Below are 19,441 nucleotides of genomic sequence, written 5' to 3'. Positions count from 1 at the left end.
AATATGACTTTTTAAACCAAGTTGCAATTCTGCCACCTAGTGTTTGTACGTGGACTTTAAAAGAGGATTCTTTTTTATTCTTTCTTTTAAAAAACTAAGAATAATTTTTCGTTCATCGTTAGTTTACAAATTTAATACTCAGGTTAATAAAACTTTTAAAGGAAGCTCGAAGTTTTTAATGAATTAGATTGTTAGTATCTCACATTTTAAAGTTCATTAATTATTTTAAAAATTCATGGTATAGTTAACCCTTGACCATCACGGGTTTGAGCTGTGCAGATCAAGTGAATTTTTAAAAAACATACACATTCTACACTACCACATGATTCGTGGTTTGGTTAAATGCACAGATTTAGGGATTTTCTACTGCTTGGGAATTGGTGCCCCTAATTCCTGTGTTCAAGGTTTACCAGTTATGTTTACACGATTTAGTTTTGTAACGAGTAATTTTGCTCTCTTAGAGTCGAGGTGGAAAGAAGTTTCTTGCTGTACTGAAAGAAATCTTGGACAGGGATCCATTGTCTCAACTGTGTGAGAATGAAATGGATCTTATTTGGACTTTGCGACAAGACTGCAGAGAGAATTTCCCACACGCATTGCCAAAATTGCTGCTGTCAATCAAGTGGAATAAACTTGAGGATGTTGCTCAGGTAACAAGAGATTGTTTTTGTAACTCCATTTGGTCGTTATATTACTTTATTGATTTCTTGTAAATTGTCTTTTCCTACAAAGGTATGTTTCCATAGGTAGGATAATTTTCTGTAGGAAAAGTTTTCAGGTTTTAAACTCTCAGACCTTCTGATCTAAATGGCAGACCAGAAAGTTTTAAGATTTCAAAATCCCAAATTCTGAGTAGGTTTTCTATGTCCTTTACTAAAGATGATTAAAACTTAGGTCTTGGAATAATCATCCATAATTTCTGCCAGCATATGGTAGATCCTGGGTTACTTTTACCAGCTTTGTCAATGAACTCCTAGGTTTTCATTTTAAAACCCTTTGCAGTGAATGTCTAAAATGCATATGTATTGTTTGAAAGTAACCTCTGTTTTTAGAAGTTAACATTCTAGATCATAAATTAAATGATCTAAGACATCACTTTCACTATTTATTTAAAGTTGGGCAGTGTTGATGAACCTTTAGGCAGTATAGAGAAAAGGAAAAAAAAAATTTGGATCCAGAAGAAGCCATCAAATTTTAGCTACTTGATTTTATTTTCAAGAACCTATGAAAAAACAGTGGCATTATGAAATTCATTTGGTTATCAACGTTCTCCAGAAAGATTCTTGAAATGATTTTTTAATCAGAATGAATACATTTGGTATATTAAGAGAACCACATTTATTCACCTTACTTACTTAAATTCAATTGGTCTTTAAAATTTTTTCTTGTTTTGTTAAATCTATAATGAGTTAAATTTAGTTGAGAAATACATATTTCTTTTAATCTTGTATTTTTAAAATCTTTGCTTTATTGTTTTATTTCTCAAATTAAGTTTAGAAAGGATTTCTTTTGAGTTTATTCCCAGTGTCTGTTTTTTTTGGAATCATGTTACAAAATTATATGATGTGCCTTATTTGAACTGTTTATACAGTTAGGGCACATGACCATTACTTATTTTGAAAAGGAGCTATTTTTGTCAGGATATCTTTTTTTTAAAGCTAGATTTTAATTGTTCCACTATAGTTGTCATCTAACCAGTTATTTCTTTAAATTCAAGGTTAGTTTTCTGTGAACCCCCAGAATGGTTGAATGTAAGATATAAGAATTTTTTAGTTGGCACATTTGCCTACTTCTCATAAATAGCATTCATTTCTAAGTGCCTATCCAAGAAATGCATCATTTTATTATTTTGTATAGAATTAGAATAGAAAAAAAATTCTTACTATACTCTTTAAGATATCTGAAAAAGAGGTTTTGTATTTTATCTGTCAGAAAATAGAGTAAGAGAGTTCAAGCTTAGTATTTTTTTATTTGAAACCCCGGGACACAGATTTTTATACTGAGGAGTTTAGTATACTTGTCTCATTTCCATGAGTGAATCTGAAATCTATTGTTTTCAGATACAAGTTAATTTCCTCCATTGTGTAGAAAAAGTCAGTAGTGTAACTTAATACTCTAATAGAAAAACCTATACGTGTATAAGCAAGTACAGGAAGACATGAATTTCATGATCCTAAGCCACCCTTTTAGTAGTCTAGAAGGGAAGAGCAACAGAATAAAAAATTGTGTGTTTTGGCTTCTCCCCAGTCCTGTACCATTGCCAGTTACACTGAACTGATAGAAGAGAATATAAACCATATTTTCAATAAATTGAGTACTAGACTTCCCTAGTGGTCAAGTGGTTAAGAATCCACCTGATGATGTAGGGGACATGGGTTTGATCCCGGGGCCGGGAAGATTCTACATGCCATGGGTCAGCTGAGCCCATTCACAGCTACTGAGCCTGTGCTCTCTAGAGCCTGCGAGCCATTAAGTACTGAAACTCACGTGCTGTAGAGTCCATGCCCTACAACTAGAGAGTAGCCCCCGCTCGCCGAAACTAGAGAAAGCACTTGTGCGGCAACTAATACCCAGTGCAGTCAAAAATAAATAAATGAATAAATAAAAATTTTTAAAAAATTGACTGCCTAAGAGAAGTGGCGAGTCAGAACCTGGTACAAATTTGTACTGTGATTCTGAAGGTATAAGCCATGGGTAAAAATTCTATAAAAGATTAGCCTTCCATTAATCCACAGGAAAGTATTCTTTTAGCATACTGCAGAAGGGATTTCAATAGCCATATAGATAGTGAAATTAATTCAGTCCTCTCTGCAGGAGATGAGCAATTAATTACATGTTAATTTCACTATTTATAGTGAAAAATAGTTAAAATAGTGAAACTTATTTCACTATTTATTTGGCTAAGTCAGATTTGCCTTCCCTATTTGCTTCCATAGTTTTCATCAAACTGAAGTGATGAGTGTTTGTAATTTAATGTTTATATTTCAATTTAAAAATTATAAATAACATACTAAAAGAATTACTTTTCAGTAGTAGGGCTATTTTTAACCCATAACATAGTTGAACCTCTGGTATTATATAACATTATCTATGCCAGTATTGTTTTTGTGGAGCAGTGTATTCCATGGGTTAACTGGGGATGCTAGGAGTTTTTTTAAAATTATTGTTTCAGTTCCTTAGGGAACAGTCTTCCTTATCTATATAAGGACTACTGGTCCATCAGAATTTTGGAGGAATTGTGTGATAAAACCTGGGATTAGGTAGGTGTTTCGTATCTTTAAACCAGTATTCCTCTATCTTTTTTCATTATTATACTCCTGAGGAGCATTTTTACATAATTTTCCCCTAACAGCCCTATCCCTGTGGGATTTTGATACCACAGGTAAGTGTATGTATGTCTGCCTGTGTACTGTATGCATGCAAGTACTGTATACATTAAAAGAACAAGTATAAGAGGTAATCTTTTCCTTTAGTAGTTTAAGAATAATTGAATCAAGATTTTTTTTTTTTTTGGCATTGCTCAAATATTCCCAAGTGGCCTTTATTATAAGGTAAAAGTTAAAATGTAAAAAGTAACATTTCACTGTATTTGTTGAATAACTTTGGTATAATTTATTATGTAAATTGCAAAGTATCACATTTCATATCCAAGTTAGTAATTTATGTAAATGTATATTAATAATAGTAATGTAATCAACCTCTAAAAATTACTCAAGAGGGTTACTTTTTCTGCTAATGTAAAGCAAGTTAAAGTTAATTTTTTATAAATTATCATTAGAGAACTTAAATTTTAAATTTGTTTCATATGAGAAAATACCTTAACTACTAGTTACTCATTTAGATGTTGGCTTTTTTGGGCACTTGAGAAACTAATAAGAAGTTTTATAATTTTCATAATTAAAACAACAAATTTAAATTATTTTTATGAAATTGTCAAAGCCCAAGTTTCTCACAAATGCTCAAATGACAAATGACAAGGCAGGCAGCAGGTGTCACAGGCCATCTCCTGCAACACGACTTTGAGGTTGAACATGCAATTGAGAGAAGCCTTCAGCCATTGCCATCTATTTGCCATATTCTTGTAACTCTGGTCTTGCATACATTTTGTGCTTCTTCCTTGGTCTTGATGTCAGTGCTGTTTAAGTAATACCCAAAAAAACCCAGCAACAGAAATCAGAAATTAAGGAATAAGACTCTGTCAGATAGGGTTGAGCTTTGGACAGCCACAACTCATAATTATCAAAAAAGTGTTTTACTCTCCTCCATAACCGCTTTTCCTCACACTTCCTTTCTGCAATAAGAATGTAAGCTATAAAGATATCAAAATCATGAAGAGGAAGGGACTCTTTCCAATATCAACCCTTCATAAAAGGAAATCAACTCTGATGAGTCTCACTCATTCTCATGGGAGGCAGATGAAATCCTTTCTAGAAATTTGGGTTTTCTGGAACTTAGGTTTCCATGTCCATCTGAACCCAGCCTTCACCGGTAATCCCAGGTCATCCCCCCATGGGATGCTTTTTTATCCTATGTCTCGTAAATTTCTAAGTGGCATCTGTAAATGGGAAACTGGCTGTATTTAATAAACTAGGTACTATTTATTTCCTGTGGGTAACTTACTATGATTTAAAGGATTTAAATGTATTCTAGTCAATAAAGTTTTATAAAGTGATAGATATAAACTCTCTTAAACTCTCCCAAGATAATTTTATGTTGATTTATTAATGTACTTTTTCAGCTTATATTTGTACTTTGAATTTTACCTTTAAGTATTTCTTTTTAAAAAATTTTATTTTTAATTGGAGGATACTTGCTTTACAGTGTTGTGTTGATTTCTGTTGTACAACAAGGTGAATCAGCTATAAGTATACATATATCCCTCCCTCTTTAGCCTCACTCAAAGGCCTTTAAGTATTTCTTAGTCATTTCTCTCTCCTCCCCTTCCTCTCACCTTCTTCTCTCCTCTTGCCCCTGCCTTTATTTCCTTTAAAAAAAAATTTTAATGATTAATGATTGTAGAATTCATATATTCAGTGTATCATTCTACTTCCAGCTAAGTACATAATTGCTTTTTTGCCTGCTTACCTATAGAATATCTCAGCAGAGACCATCTTTTATTAACCTATATTAGCAGTAATGGATTTTTGAGGCCTTAGTAATTGCACATATACTTTTCCTTTCTTTTGACTCATCTCTGTTCCTGTGTACCGAGAAAAAACAGATAAGTGGTTCAGAAGTTATAGGAGAGAAAACTAATCTTTTTTCCTTTCAATTTTTAAACAGCTTCAAGCACTGCTTCAGATTTGGCCTAAACTGCCCCCCCGGGAGGCCCTTGAGCTTCTAGATTTCAACTATCCAGATCAGTATGTGCGAGAATATGCTGTGGGCTGCCTGCAACAGATGAGGTATCTACTGTAGGAGGCTTTTTGGGGTCAAGGAATAACTTGTGGGTGAGAAGAGAAGTTGAGATCTGCTTGGATGTTATGTAAGAAAGGAAAAGGCTAGGAATGATTCAGTTCAAAGCATTTGTTCCCTTCGTCCCTGTTATTCTCTCATACTCTCAAATCTCTCCTATCCAAAACACACAGACACACAGACACACACACACGATACAGATGTTTTTCCTTTTGGCCACACCATATGGCATACAGTATTTTAGATCCCTGACCAAGGATTAAACCCACACCCCTACAGTGGAAACACGGTATCTTAACCACTGAACCATCAGGGCAGTCCCCTCTCTATAACAAAAAAACAAGGAGTCGCACTGACTACACTTAATTTCCCCAGCAACAATTTGTGACAGCATGCCTGAATTCTGTCTACCAGAAAGCTTGTTAGAGACTTGGTTGTACTTTGTTTGTTCATTAGTTTGGTTTTTATTAAGACCTAGTCACTTAACTACCTCTGTTTAGCATATTCCCAAATCCTAGACTCCCAGAATGAAAATGGGTGTTGGGCATAAGCCATACTGTTTGCAAAAACAGTTTAAGCAGTGACCCAGTCTTATCTGTTAGGGTGGTGAGAAGCCTTCCCCATCTACCTTCCCAGATGTCAGCTAAGGGCTAACGTTGTATGCTTACTTTTTCAAAGGATAGCAATCTGGCTTGCTATTCTATTAACTCTTTTCCATCCACTACCCAGAACTAAGAAATGTTAATTTCTTAATTTGTATTTTTAAAGTTTTTACTTTTAAGTTTGTATTTTTTAAGCAATTAACATTATAGTTAGAGTCTTCATAGTTTGCTTATTCAGTCCTGATTACTTTCACTTCCCAGAGACAACACAAATTTGGTGTGTATTCTTATATACATCATTTTTCTGTTTTTATCAGTTTTATATATCTATACAGTATAGGTATGAAATAATATTGTACATTTAAAAATTACATAAATGTGTCTTGTCATATATATATTGTTTTACATAGTTTTTTTTTTCCTTTATCAAACATTATGTTTTTGAGGACAGTCTTCTCCTGTTACGTATAAATGTAGCTTATTCCTTCCACTAGTGTGTAATATTCTGTCATAGAGATTTATTATATTTCTCCATTTCTCTATTGAAGAACATTTTACATTTTCTCAAAATTTCCCATTATTAACAATGCAGTGAACATGTTTGTATAATCCCTTTAGGGAATATATGTGTGAGAATCTGTGGGATTTATTTGATAAAATATTGTTATGGAGACAATCTCAGACAATGAACATTTAAATTTTTTTCCGTTTTCATTCTAGCCTCAAAAGGGGGGTTATACTGTATGTTTTTTTTTTTTTTTTCTTTTGGCTGTGACGCACAGCATGTGGGATCTTCGTTCTCAGACCAGGGGTCAGACCTGCACCCCCTGCATTGGCAGTCTAGAATCTTAACCATTGGACCACCAGGGAAGTCTCTGTATGATTATTTAAAAAGCAAACCTTCTCAGCAAATTAAGGATACAGTGATTTTTTTTTCTTTTTTAAATAATTAATTTATGTTTTAAATTGTGTGATATTCAAAGCAAATTATACAAAATATTTTTTCAGGTATGTCTATGAGACGTCTTTTTAAGTATTAAGAAAGAGGAAGCCTCTTCTATACTTCTATCATTTACACTATTTATAGATTTTATAGTGGGCATGGATTTTACAGTAAGCTTAAAATTGTTGTATAGATAGTTTTTAAAAATGAGGCTCCCCATTGTTCCTCAGCTTCCCTAAGTTTGCATTGGATACCTGATGGGGAGGGGCTACCTGGCCACCTCCTTGGAATGAGCCAATTGTTTTTTTTTTCAAATATATTGACCCCTAGGCAGAGATTGTTCCATATAGGTAATTGTAATGCGTCTTCCTTTGTTAAATTTTCTGCTTATGAGGTTTTTTTTTTTTTTCAGATGAATAATGTCCTAGATTTAGGTTCCACATCTGATTTAAACTACATTCTTAACCATTTATTGTCCAATATTAGTCACCAAGTAGAGGACTTGAGATAATGTATCTTAACCTGACTACAGGAATTGCCTCTAATGAGACTGTTTACATGTGAATGGCTTGGAGATAGATACAAATACAGAGCCACAATCTTAATTAATTTAGCTCATTTAATTATAGTTATAGTTTTATTATAGTTATATTATAGTTTTGTTAATTCCTTGAGACTTTCCAGCTTATAAATGCACTCTTTATTCTTCAAAGTATTTGTAGATTTTAATTGTTCATTCATTATCTGGGAGCAAAAATTACTTAACCTTTTGATAGGAAAGGAAAACTAAGTTGCTGAAGTACTGATAGAATTTGTATTTAAAAAAACTGGTTGATTGAGTATGTAAACTTCTTCAGCATGATCAGAAAACTATTTTTATTATAACTCTGGGGTCATTGTAAATAACAGTCATCAGTTGTATCAACCTCGTTAACTTACTGAAAGTGCCCCATATAGTTGTTCTTTGCCCCTTTTCATACACTCTTTTGCCCACCAGAAATCCTCAGCTTATTTTGTGTTATTGTAGTCATGAAACTGAATATAGGCATGCAACAAGCTTGACCCACTAGAACCATTGTTTCAAAGTTAGTATTTGAAGTTTGATAAGAAGGGGTCTTTTCCCAGCTCTGATTGTTAAGTGACTTACTCTGTGTTTTGTTTCTTTCAGTGATGAAGAACTCTCTCAATATCTTTTACAGTTGGTGCAAGTTTTAAAATATGAGCCTTTTCTTGATTGTGCCTTGTCTAGATTCCTACTAGAAAGAGCACTTGCTAATCGGAGGATAGGGCAGTTTTTATTTTGGCACCTCAGGTAAGTCTTTTATATTTCAAATTGAGTCCATGAGTATTAATCAACATAATATAGGACATTTAGCAGAACAGTCCAGCTGCTTTGTTTGAGTCATCTATAACATTTATGCTTTCCTGGTGTCTTCTCCTGTTTCTCAATACCCAGATTCTCAATTTTCATGATTTGGCAATGTAACTCAGATAAATGTCCCTCTATGCCTCCTTGATTTTTAACTGTAATTAATAACTTTTCAATCATAGTAATTTTTATTACTACTACTGATGGTTATAGGTTATAAGTATTGCTATTTTCCAGTAAAGTATACTTATTGTGTTAACATATTTGGATTAAGAAATAGACTTACTTATGCCTCCAAAAGGTTGTGGATAGTTGTATCATCATTGCTACTATTGCGTAAGTAAAGATTTTAGGGGTTCCCTGGTGGCTCAGAGGTAAAGAATCCACCTGCCAACGAAAGAGACACAGGTTCAGTCCCTGATAGAAGAAGATCCGACACGCCATGGAGCATCTAATCCCGTGCACTACAGTTATTGAGCCTGTGCTGTAGAGCCTGGGAGTAGCAGCTACTGAAGTGCCTGCGCCCTAGAGCTCGGGCTCTGAAACAAAAGAAGCCACTGCAATGAGAAGCCAAGTCACCACAACTGGAGAAAAGCCCACCCAGCAATAGAGACCCACGGCAGCCAAAAAATAAATAAATAAAATTATGTTACACACACACGCACACACACACAAAAGATTTTATGTTTTCCTATAGCAGCAACTTTATTTTTAGCTTCTTATTGACAAGGTCACTTTCAGAAATATATCCATCTTAGTAAACCAAGTTTATATGGGAGTAAAATTGAGAAAGAGAACTAAAGATCTTTTGTTTCCTAGGAAAATTGTCAGTTCTTTGTTTCTGACTCTACTCAGACATTTGTGATTTTCTTCCACCTGGACTTCATATTTTTGAAGCTAATCAGTAACAGAGAAAGATAACTTTTCTCATCTTTGGCTTAGCTTCTTAAAGAAAATAAGCTGTATAGTATTTTGATTTAATTTTAGGGGTTGTAGTTCTGAATCTTGATTTCTTTATTATTAACTTTTTAACTTATCTTCTTTCTCATCTAGTTCAATCTTATTTTTAAATCCTCAAAGGAATAACAGAATAAGATATTCCTTCCTTTTTCAAGTGTTTATCATTCTTTAAATGAGAAAAAAATCAAATAGAAGTCAATTGAGGGATTTGTTAGTTGTGTGATATGAATCAGATCTATTTCATCTTAATTGTCTGTAAATTGATAATATTATAATTTCATTGCAAAAAACAAAATGTAAAAACTTCAGATTTCATGGAATAAATCATTAACTAATGTTAATGTCACATTTCTTTTTGAACTACAGTGTTTAAAGAATTAAACGTTTAGCACCCAACCAGTGACTGTATACATGATATGATCTTCCTTTCTTTGATAAGCATCATTAGTTAATTTCATAAAAAAGTATTTTCATCTGGGGACCTGAAGTGTTTGATAAATCTTCTTTACTGTTACCTTTTTGCAGATCTGAAGTACACATTCCTGCTGTTTCAGTACAATTTGGTGTTATCCTTGAAGCGTACTGCCGGGGAAGCGTAGGTCACATGAAAGCGCTTTCTAAGCAGGTATCAGCTTGCTTTACTCTTCATGTATACATTGCCACATGATATTTGATAAATTGTGTCATATGCTATTTCTCCCATCACATTGTTTCATAAGAGATTTCCATAACTAAATTCAGTTAATACATTTTTTAATAAAAAAAATGTAAGCTTAGAAATGAAGTTTCGGCAAATTTAGCAGAATGTTATTGAATGCTATTTGAAAAATTAGGATTCCTCATAGTATTAGTACCATGACTTAATTTTTAGTACCAAATACCTATTTAGACATGGACTGGAAAAGGTCAGTTTTCATTCCAATCCCAAAGACAGGCAATGCCAAAGAATGCTCAAACTGCCGCACAGTTGCACTCATCTCACACGCCAGTAAAGTAATGCTCAAAATTCTCCAAGCCAGGCTTCAGCAATACGTGAACCGTGAACTTCCTGATGTTCAAGCTGGTTTTAGAAAAGGCAGAGAAACCAGAGATCAAATTGCCAACATCTGCTGGATCATGGAAAAAGCAAGAGAGTTCCAGAAAAACATCTATTTCTGCTTTATTGACTATGCCAAAGCATTTTGACTGTGTGGAGCACAATCAACTGTGGAAAATTCTGAAAGAGATGGAGATACCAGACCATCTGACCTGCCTCTTGAGAAATCTGTATGCAGGTCAGGAAGCAACAGTTAGAACTGGACATGGAACAACAGACTGGTTTCAAATAGGAAAAGGAGTACGTCAAGGCTGTATATTGTCACCCTGCTTATTTAACTTAGATGCAGAGTGCATCATGAGAAACGCTGAGCTGGATGAAGCACAAGCTGGAATCAAGATTGCCTGGAGAAATATCAATAACCTCAGATATGCAGATGACACCACCCTTATGGCAGAAAGTGAAGAGGAACTAAAAAGCCTCTTGATGAAGGTGAAAGAGGAGAGGGAAAAAGTTGGCTTAAAGCTCAACATTCAGAAAACGAAGATCATGGCATTTGGTCCCATCACTTCATGGGAAATAGATGGGGAAACAGTGGAAACAGTGTCAGACTTTATTTTGGGGGCTCCAAAATCACTGCAGATGATGACTGCAGCCATGAAATTGAAAGACGCTTACTCCTTGGAAGAAAACTGGTGACCAACCTAGATAGCATATTCAAAAGCAGAGATATTACTTTGCTGACTAAGGTCCGTCTAGTCAAGGCTATGGTTTTTCCTGTGGTCATGTATGGATGTGAGAGTTGGACTGTGAAGAAGGCTGTGCACCGAAGAATTGATGCTTTTGAACTGTGGTGTTAGAGAAGACTCTTGAGAGTCCCTTGGACTGCAAGGAGATCCAACCAGTCCATTCTGAAGGAGACCAACCCTGGGATTTCTTTGGAAGGAATGATGCTAAAGCTGAAACTCCAGTACTTTGGCCACCTCACGTGAAGAGTTGACTCATTGGAAAAGAGTCTGATGCTGGGAGGGATTGGGGGCAGGAGGAGAAGGGGTCGACAGAGGATGAGATGGCTGGAAGGCATCACGGACTCGATGGACGTGAGTCTGAGTGAACTCCGGGAGTTGGTAATGGACAGGGAGGCCTGGCGTGCTGCGATTCATGGGGTCGCAAAGAGTCGGACAGGACTGAGCGACTGAACTGAACTGAACTGACTAAACAATGACTGAGCGGCTTCACTTTCACTTTTCACTTTCATGCATTGGAGAAGGAAATGGCAACCCACTCCAGTGTTTTGCCTGGAGAATCCCAGGGTCGGGGGAGCCTGATGGCCTGCCATCTATAGGGTCACAAAGTTGTACACAACTGAAGCGACGCAGCAGCAGCAGCAGCAATGGGTTTGATGGTAACAACTGTTGTGAATTTTTAGATCCTGTTTTTTTCATACCTCTGAGATACTCTTTCTAATAAGAATAGTATAAAAAAAAAAAAGAATAGTATGTATGATTCATATGCTCTGTCATTTGACATTTGTTTTAGATTGAGATATTATGACACCTGAGTTCGTAGGTGTTATAACTTTTAGAATTCAATATACTCAAGCTGCTTTTTCAAACTGTGTATCCATGCCTGAAACTGTGATATTTCAGGTATGAAATATCTCTCTCATATTCCATCATTTTCTTCCTAGGTCTTCATTTTCTAATCATTGCAGATAATGAGGTATTAGTCATTTTTAATAGATCTGATCTTAAATGCTTACTATATGCCAGGAACCATAATAAGTATTTTAAGTATGCTATTTTACTCTCCTAATAATGTGCCACAGTAGTTACTGATACTGCCTGGATTTGACAAGGTAAAAAACAAGGTTCCAAGAGATTAAGTAAGTTGGCTAAAAGCTCACAGTTTTTAAGTAAAAGTATAATCAGACTTAGTTCTGTCCAACTATAAAACTAAATCTTTTTTATTATTATTATACTGGGATTTTTCACACTTTTAGCAACACTTCTCTTTTTTAAATCAAAATAGACAACAATTTCATTGTTTCATTATGAATGTATCTTTGAAGCTAAAGTAAAACATAAGCCAATAAACAGATGCTGTTTTACTCAACACAGAATTCCATCAAGGGTTATTGTTGACAGTTGTCTCAGTATCCAGTTATTTGTGTATTTTTGTTTTGGAGATAGTCTTGACTCATACAGCTAAGTAGTTGCAAATAGCAATGCTTTTTCAAGAGCTTTCTTCCAAATGAGATGCATAACCATGGCCCAGGCTTGATTGTTGGTGTCTTTTTTGATGCTCTAAAGGATGAAATGAGAGCATTTCTGCCATCAGGGAAAGCAACCCTGTATTAGCTTCTTCCTGCTGAAATTCTTCATTAACAGATAGCAGTGACATGCTCCTGTTCTTTAACAGTGATTTTTTCTGAATTGAATGTTATCTAACCTACCACTAGAAGGTTTATAAAAAATGACTTAATATATACTTATTCAGAACCTGCTGTATATGCCAGGGTTTTTGTTAGGTACTGGTGATGTGAAGCCACGTTAGCTATGTTGCTGCCATCAAGGATTTTATGTTCCATAGAATAGGTAGGAAGCATCACTATGAACAGAGCTAATGCATGTGATGGAATTCCAGCTGAGCTGTTTCAAATCATAAAAGATGATGCTGTGAAAGTGCTTGACTCAATATGCCAGCAAATTTGGAAATTTGGTCACAGCTCGTGAATTGGTATATAATTACACACATGGCCGTTTCACCTTCAAAGTAAAATGAACATCCAGGTACACTTTTCAAAGTCCTGCACACTGGGATTATTTCCCTTCACTGCTGTCCTTTAGATATATTCCTGAAAGTGGCTGTCGTACCACAGTTATATGCTATATGCTGCCTATGTATTATAATCCAGTCATCTGTAAACCATGATTAAGTCTTCTCTTTCTGTATCTACTCATCATAAAGAACTCCACATGAGGCCATGGTGTAGGTTAGGAGAAAGAAGATAGTGTAACAAGAGTGGGAAATCATGGATATGTGGGCTACTCCTTCATGTAACTTGAGCCTTCAGGGCCAGATTGGGCACAGTCTTATATATAACCACTTTCACTTGATCATGAAGTGCCGCTGTGCTCGCCCATCTTTATGTGTGCTGGGTTAGATAAAACCTGGCTCTTGACAGGCAGCTCAGGTTGCATGATTACATTCACTCTCTCCTAAAACCTAGAAGCAAACTCGAACAGCTATTTCTCAAAAAGAGAGTAGCTATCAGCAGGGGATGGTAGATTTTTTGTTTCTCTGCCAAATCCTAAGGACTTGTGCTATGATTCAGCTCTAGGAGCCTGCCAAAGGCAGTTCAAGCTCCATTAGGTCTGTTGGCTCATGTGGCCACAACGTGTGTGGCAGTTTGGGCCTGCTGCAGAGCCTTCTCTTGTTCTGGACTTCATTCAAAACCAGTACATAGGCCAAGGTACAAGAGAAATATGTTGTCTCCAAAATCCAAAGAGGCTCACTAGGTTGTGCCTTATTTTGCTTGTAAAGAGGGTTCTGAGCACCAAATTATTTTTTACCTTAGAAGGGACATCTTGACATTTTCCACACTCCTTGAGCTCTAGAAATTCACTGAGTTTGAAGGCCTCAATTTTTTTGCTGGATTTATTTCCCACTTTCTGAAATACAAAATTTAAGTCCAGAGAAGTTGCTATGTGTTACTCACTGGGTTCAGTTAGCATAATTTGATCACTGTAATGGAACAGCATGGTATCTTATTGAAGGGAAAGTCAATCAGGATTCCTTCAAATGAACTATGACATAGAGCTGGAGAATTAATATACTCCTGAGTTAGGACAATGGAAGTGTATTGCTGGCATTGCTAACTTAAGCAGATTGCTTATGGTGGTCCTTATTGACATGTACAGAAAATAAAGCATTTGTCTAATCAGTAGTTGCATACCAGATACCAGGAGATAAATTACTTTATTTACACAGTGAAACTGCCTCTGGTATATACCACCTGGTTAAGGCTGTAACAATTCCCTGTAATTCTCTAAGAGTCATCTATCTTTTGCATAGGCCAAGTAGGCAGGATGAATGAGGATGTGATGGGAACCACCACCTTGCATCTTTCAAGTCCTTGATGATAACACTAATCTGTACAGTTATTCCAGGAATGTATTTACTATTTTCTTAGGTAGAAACAGGCTTCCCTTGTAGCTCAGTCGGTAAAGAATCTGCCTGCAATGCAGGAGACCCGGGTTCGATCCCTCGGTTGGGAAGATCCCTTGGAGAAGGAAATGGCAAGCCACTCCAGTACCCTTGCCTGGAAAATGTCATGGACAGAGGAGCCTGGTGGACTGCAGTCCATGGGTTCACAAAGAGTCGGGCAGGACTGAGCGACTAACACTAGGTGGAAACAGTTGTAATAACTTCCACCCAGCCTTTCTGACCATAGTAGCCCTCACTCCAGAAATCAGGGAACCAACACGGGAATTCTGCCACCTTCTGAGTATTATCTGTTTCAGTTATACATTCCTGAACTACAGAAATAACCACAAGATGTATTTGGAACCAACTGTGCCGATTGCAAGGAAGATCTGTGCTAAAACTCTCTTGTTAACTTGACCTCCATAAGCCCCTCCTTGGTTTGGTGAACGTCAGTGATGTTTTGAGTCACTTTGTGTTAGTGCCATTTTAGAGACGGTGTCCAAAAATCCCTGAAAAGCCTGATTATTTCCTTTCTCCCAGTGTGGAGTTACTGTGGCAAAAGGCCACAGTCTCTTTGGGAAAGCCAGGGTAAAGTCAGTTTCAGTCTGGTTGATACTGCAGAGTTTGCAGGTGTCATTTGATGTTGATGAAAGTATCGGGGGTTTTATCAACTTCTCAGTTTTTCTACATATATGAGTACATGTTAGAAAAATGAGTCCTGAAGGTTTACTACTTACGTGTTTATTAATGCTGATAAATTTAGACCATAAGCTGTATGTGATTGTAATTATTACAGTATGTAAGCTGTAAGTATTAGCAGGGTAGTTTCATCTCAGTTCACTTCAGTCGCTCAGTCGTGTCCAACTCTTTGCGACCCCATGAACCACAGTATGCCAGGCCTCCCTGTCCATCACCAGCTCCCAGAGTTTACTCAAACTCATGTCCATTGAGTTGGTGATGCCATCCAACCATTTCATCCTCTGTCGTCCCCTTCTCCTCCTGCCCTCAATCTTTACCAGCATCAGGGTCTTTTCAAATGAGTCAGCTCTTCGCATCAGGTGGCCAAAGTATTGGAGTTTCATCTTCAACATCAGTCCTTCCAATGAATACTCAAAACTGATTTCCTTTAGGATGGACAGGTTGGATCTCCTTGCAGTCCAAGTTTCATCTAGCTGATGTAAACTGAAAGTAGTATATTAAACTCACGTAACTGACATTTTATGTAGTATTAAATATGCTCTCCCAGACTATGTTTTTTGATACTACATTGTGTTTTCCTTGTGGCAAAGACTCCTCTCCCTTTTTACCTTTTCTAAATTCTCTCACTTGAACGCCATTTGTTTCCCAACTCCTAACCTTCTGTTCAGGGTTCCCTGCTGGCTCAGAGGTTTAGAATAGACGTGTCAGTACAGGAGATATAGGTTCAATCCCTGGGTGCAGAAGATCCCCTGGAGAAGGAAATGGCAACCCATTCCAGTATTGTTGCCTGGGATTTCCTGTGGACAGAGTAGTCTGGCATGCTGCACTCCATGGGGTTACTAAAGAGTTGAACACGACTTAGCGACTAAACAACAATAATTCCCTTTTCAAAATCCCTGCAGTAATTTTCATTGCATGAATAATAATTGAATTTTAAGACACCACCATCCCCCGCACCTTGATAAAGTCCCTCCCTTCTTTGGACTTGTTCATATGATCAAACTATACTGGGCATTTTCTTGTTTCTCTGAGAACCCCAATTTTCCTTTTATAACACCAAAAATATGGCATATGTCGGATCACATTATTCCTACTCTTTCTTGAATAATGGACAGTCAGGGTAAGATTGTACCCTTTACATGGCAATTCTTGTTATCACTGTAAACTTACTGTATGACAAGGTGTTGAAAGTCTTAAAAGTATTTGGTTAATGGCCATGTGGGTATTTAGAACACTGTTCCAGGAAATGGATATCAACATAATTATGGATAGGCCCTGAACATTTGCAACTGTACAAATTTGGAAGAAATTCATATTTGAAATACTACAAAAAGTTCTTATTTGCATAGTCCACTTTTCAGCTAGTTCCCTTCCCACAAGTGTTTGTACAGCTCCTGAAATTGTTGAGAAATGGGCTGTCTGTGGTTTTGACAGATGGCTGACTTGGCCAAGCTTCAGCAATCTTGATTTTATCTTCCAACTACATAGAACCTTTCCAGTTTCCTGTGAGCAAGCCCTCAGCTTTTCTGTAGAAACTGCATGCTAAATTCATATCCCTATAGAGTCTTAGAGGTTTCTTTGTATAGAAGCAAAATTCAGAAATGAAAACATGGTGTAAAATAAACTGTTCATGGAAATGGAAACCATAGAGTTCATGTTTGTTGCATATATATTCTATATGCTTGTTATATGCAATTTACAAGTTGATGTATGTATTTAACATTTATCAATTATTTCCAGTTTTAATGACATAATAATAAAGTGAAATATTCCTTTCTATGTTTTATGGCTGGCCAAGGCTAGGTCTTAAAGAATTTGACTAATATGACCTGGACAGTCCTTAGGTTAGTAAAAATAAGATTGACTTTTAAACACATGATTTTGATTCAGTTGGCCCTTGTTGATTCCCCTTGTACTACTTGCGTAAGTTTTTTTTTATTTGCATAAGTTTTGATAGAGGCTTCTCTGGTACCTCAGCTGTCAAAGAATTCACCTGCAAAGCAAGAGATTTGACCCAGTTCAATTCCTGGGTCAGGAAGATCCACTGGATAGGCTACTCACTCCAGTATTGTTGGGCTTCCCTGGTGGCTCAGCTGGTAAAGAGTTAGCCTGCAATGCGGGAGACCTGGGTTCGATCCCTGGGTTGTGAAGATCCCCTGGAGAAGGGAAAGGCTACCCACTCCAGTATTCTGGCCTGGAGAATTCCAGGACTGTATAGTCCCATCGTGTCGCAAAAAGAGTTGGACTCGTCTGAGCAACTTTCACTTTCAAGTTTTGATAGCTAGAGTTTAACTCATTATAAAAACCAGTAATTTAGACTTGAACAACAGCTATTGTTGTCTGTATTCATATTTATTTTATTGAACAGTCATTTACGTTATACCCTTAGTGGAAAGAGAATATACTGAGAAAATGTTAAACAGGAGTGTTAAACAAAATGTTAAACAAAGATAGTAATGTCAATCCCCGGTTACTTGAAAATGCAGATTTTCCTTTTGTACTATAGAGTTGCCCAGTTAGAGTGTGGTTCAGATTTATTGTGTTTCAAATTCTATTTGAACTCAATTAGTTACAGAGTTCTGAGTAAAGTTTCATACTTATCTTCTTACCTGCAATCTAGGTCTCTTTACTTTTCTCTAGTTTATAAGATTTTATTTAAGAAAAGGATTTGTGAACATTTGAAAAATGATACTTTAAGTAACAAGTGTTCACAATTAATTTATTTCCTTGTATGTAATATATTTGTCATAAAGCGAGTACTATTTTTACTTTAGCTGATTACCCTGCCTGTATGTTGTGGCGAGGAGAGTTAATAGGGAATGGTTATTGATTAATAGTACCATGTGATACTATTCTTAACAAAAATGAATTTTGGTGGTGTGGAAACTTATTTTTCAGGTTGAAGCACTCAATAAACTAAAAACTTTAAATAGTTTAATCAAACTGAATGCAATGAAGCTAAATAGAGCCAAAGGGAAAGAAGCAATGCATACTTGTCTAAAACAGAATGCTTACCGTGAAGCCCTCTCTGACCTGCAGTCACCTCTGAACCCATGTGTTATCCTCTCAGAACTCTAGTAAGTGACCTTCTGTACTGTGCTTGGTGAACTTCCCTTTAAATAACATTGTAGGAGGGATTTCTGAGAGAGTGCCTTAGGGGAGCAGTGAAGACAGCTGTTGGTAATTGGAATAAAATTAAAGAAGGAAAATCTTAAAGTTCTCAAAAGTTATTCTTTTTTTTTTTTTTTTTTTTTTCAAAAGTTATTCTTAATGTTAGTAGGATGTTTGCCTTCTAGCTAAATTTACCAGTGGGGTTAGTGGAAGTTAATTTCCTTTCAATTGTATGTAATTAAATTTGTTTTCTGTATTACTGGTTTCTTAGTTGAAAGTCTTAGTAAGCAAAATGTTGGCAGCCATCATAGATTATTTACTAATTAAACGTTCCATCAAAATGAAATTTTCCAATGAACTTAGAAAATGATTTCTTATTTTTACTTTTCCTGTAAAAGTGACAATGGGAAAGTAATTATTATGTTCAGTATATCAGGATTCAAAGTTGATCCCTCTTAGGAAATCACGAATGAACTCACAATCCAGTGTTATATTCTGATTGTTATTGTCCATGTGTGATAACAAAAGTTAAAGAAGAATAAGGAAAGAAAAGGAGGAGTTTTAAATGTAGCTGTGAGAGGGTGAGAAGGGCAAATCTGAATTTTCAATTCAGCTCCTTTGTAATCACTGCATGCCTACCAAGGCTAGGGTCACAGTTGCTTTTCTGCCAAGAAGAAATGTTATAGTTTTGACTTCCGTAGACCTGAATGGAACAGGTGAGGGGTTTTCCCAGGCCTAGTATATCATAGCGACATTACAATCTTGCCATATGTTTTAACTGAAGTGGGCTAATTTTTCCCTTTCTTCCTTTCAGTGTTGAGAAGTGTAAATACATGGATTCCAAAATGAAGCCTTTGTGGCTTGTGTACAACAACAAGGTGTTTGGTGAGGATTCAGTTGGAGTGATTTTTAAAAATGGTGATGGTATGTATTGAATTATTTACAGTGCCAAATTCCTTAGTATTTTTTGTTTGTCGTCTGTTTGCTTTCTCTGAAAGATGATGTGAAAATGTAGAACAAACAGATGGCAGCCAATAGGTAGCTATTACTGGTCATTAAGTTGAATTTGACCTATCATAAACCCCCTTTTTTTGTCC

General features: G+C 36.1%; 1 protein-coding gene across 1 annotated transcript in view; it reads left to right on the top strand.

Moving 5' to 3' along the window:
• The window catches only part of PIK3CB (phosphatidylinositol-4,5-bisphosphate 3-kinase catalytic subunit beta), a 99,953-nt gene that overhangs the window by 54,478 nt on the left and 26,034 nt on the right, over positions 1 to 19,441 (top strand). Inside the window, exons 11-16 of the mRNA XM_040233687.1 lie at positions 462 to 650; positions 5,284 to 5,405; positions 8,129 to 8,272; positions 9,815 to 9,914; positions 18,132 to 18,310; positions 19,159 to 19,268. Coding sequence (XP_040089621.1) covers positions 462 to 650; positions 5,284 to 5,405; positions 8,129 to 8,272; positions 9,815 to 9,914; positions 18,132 to 18,310; positions 19,159 to 19,268 — 844 coding nt within the window. The remainder of the gene's footprint in view (positions 1 to 461; positions 651 to 5,283; positions 5,406 to 8,128; positions 8,273 to 9,814; positions 9,915 to 18,131; positions 18,311 to 19,158; positions 19,269 to 19,441) is intronic.

Source organism: Oryx dammah, unplaced genomic scaffold (genome assembly GCF_014754425.2).
Source record: "Oryx dammah isolate SB20612 unplaced genomic scaffold, SCBI_Odam_1.1 HiC_scaffold_2, whole genome shotgun sequence".
NCBI lineage: Eukaryota > Metazoa > Chordata > Mammalia > Artiodactyla > Bovidae > Oryx > Oryx dammah.
This window is presented reverse-complemented; position numbering and strand designations above follow the sequence as displayed.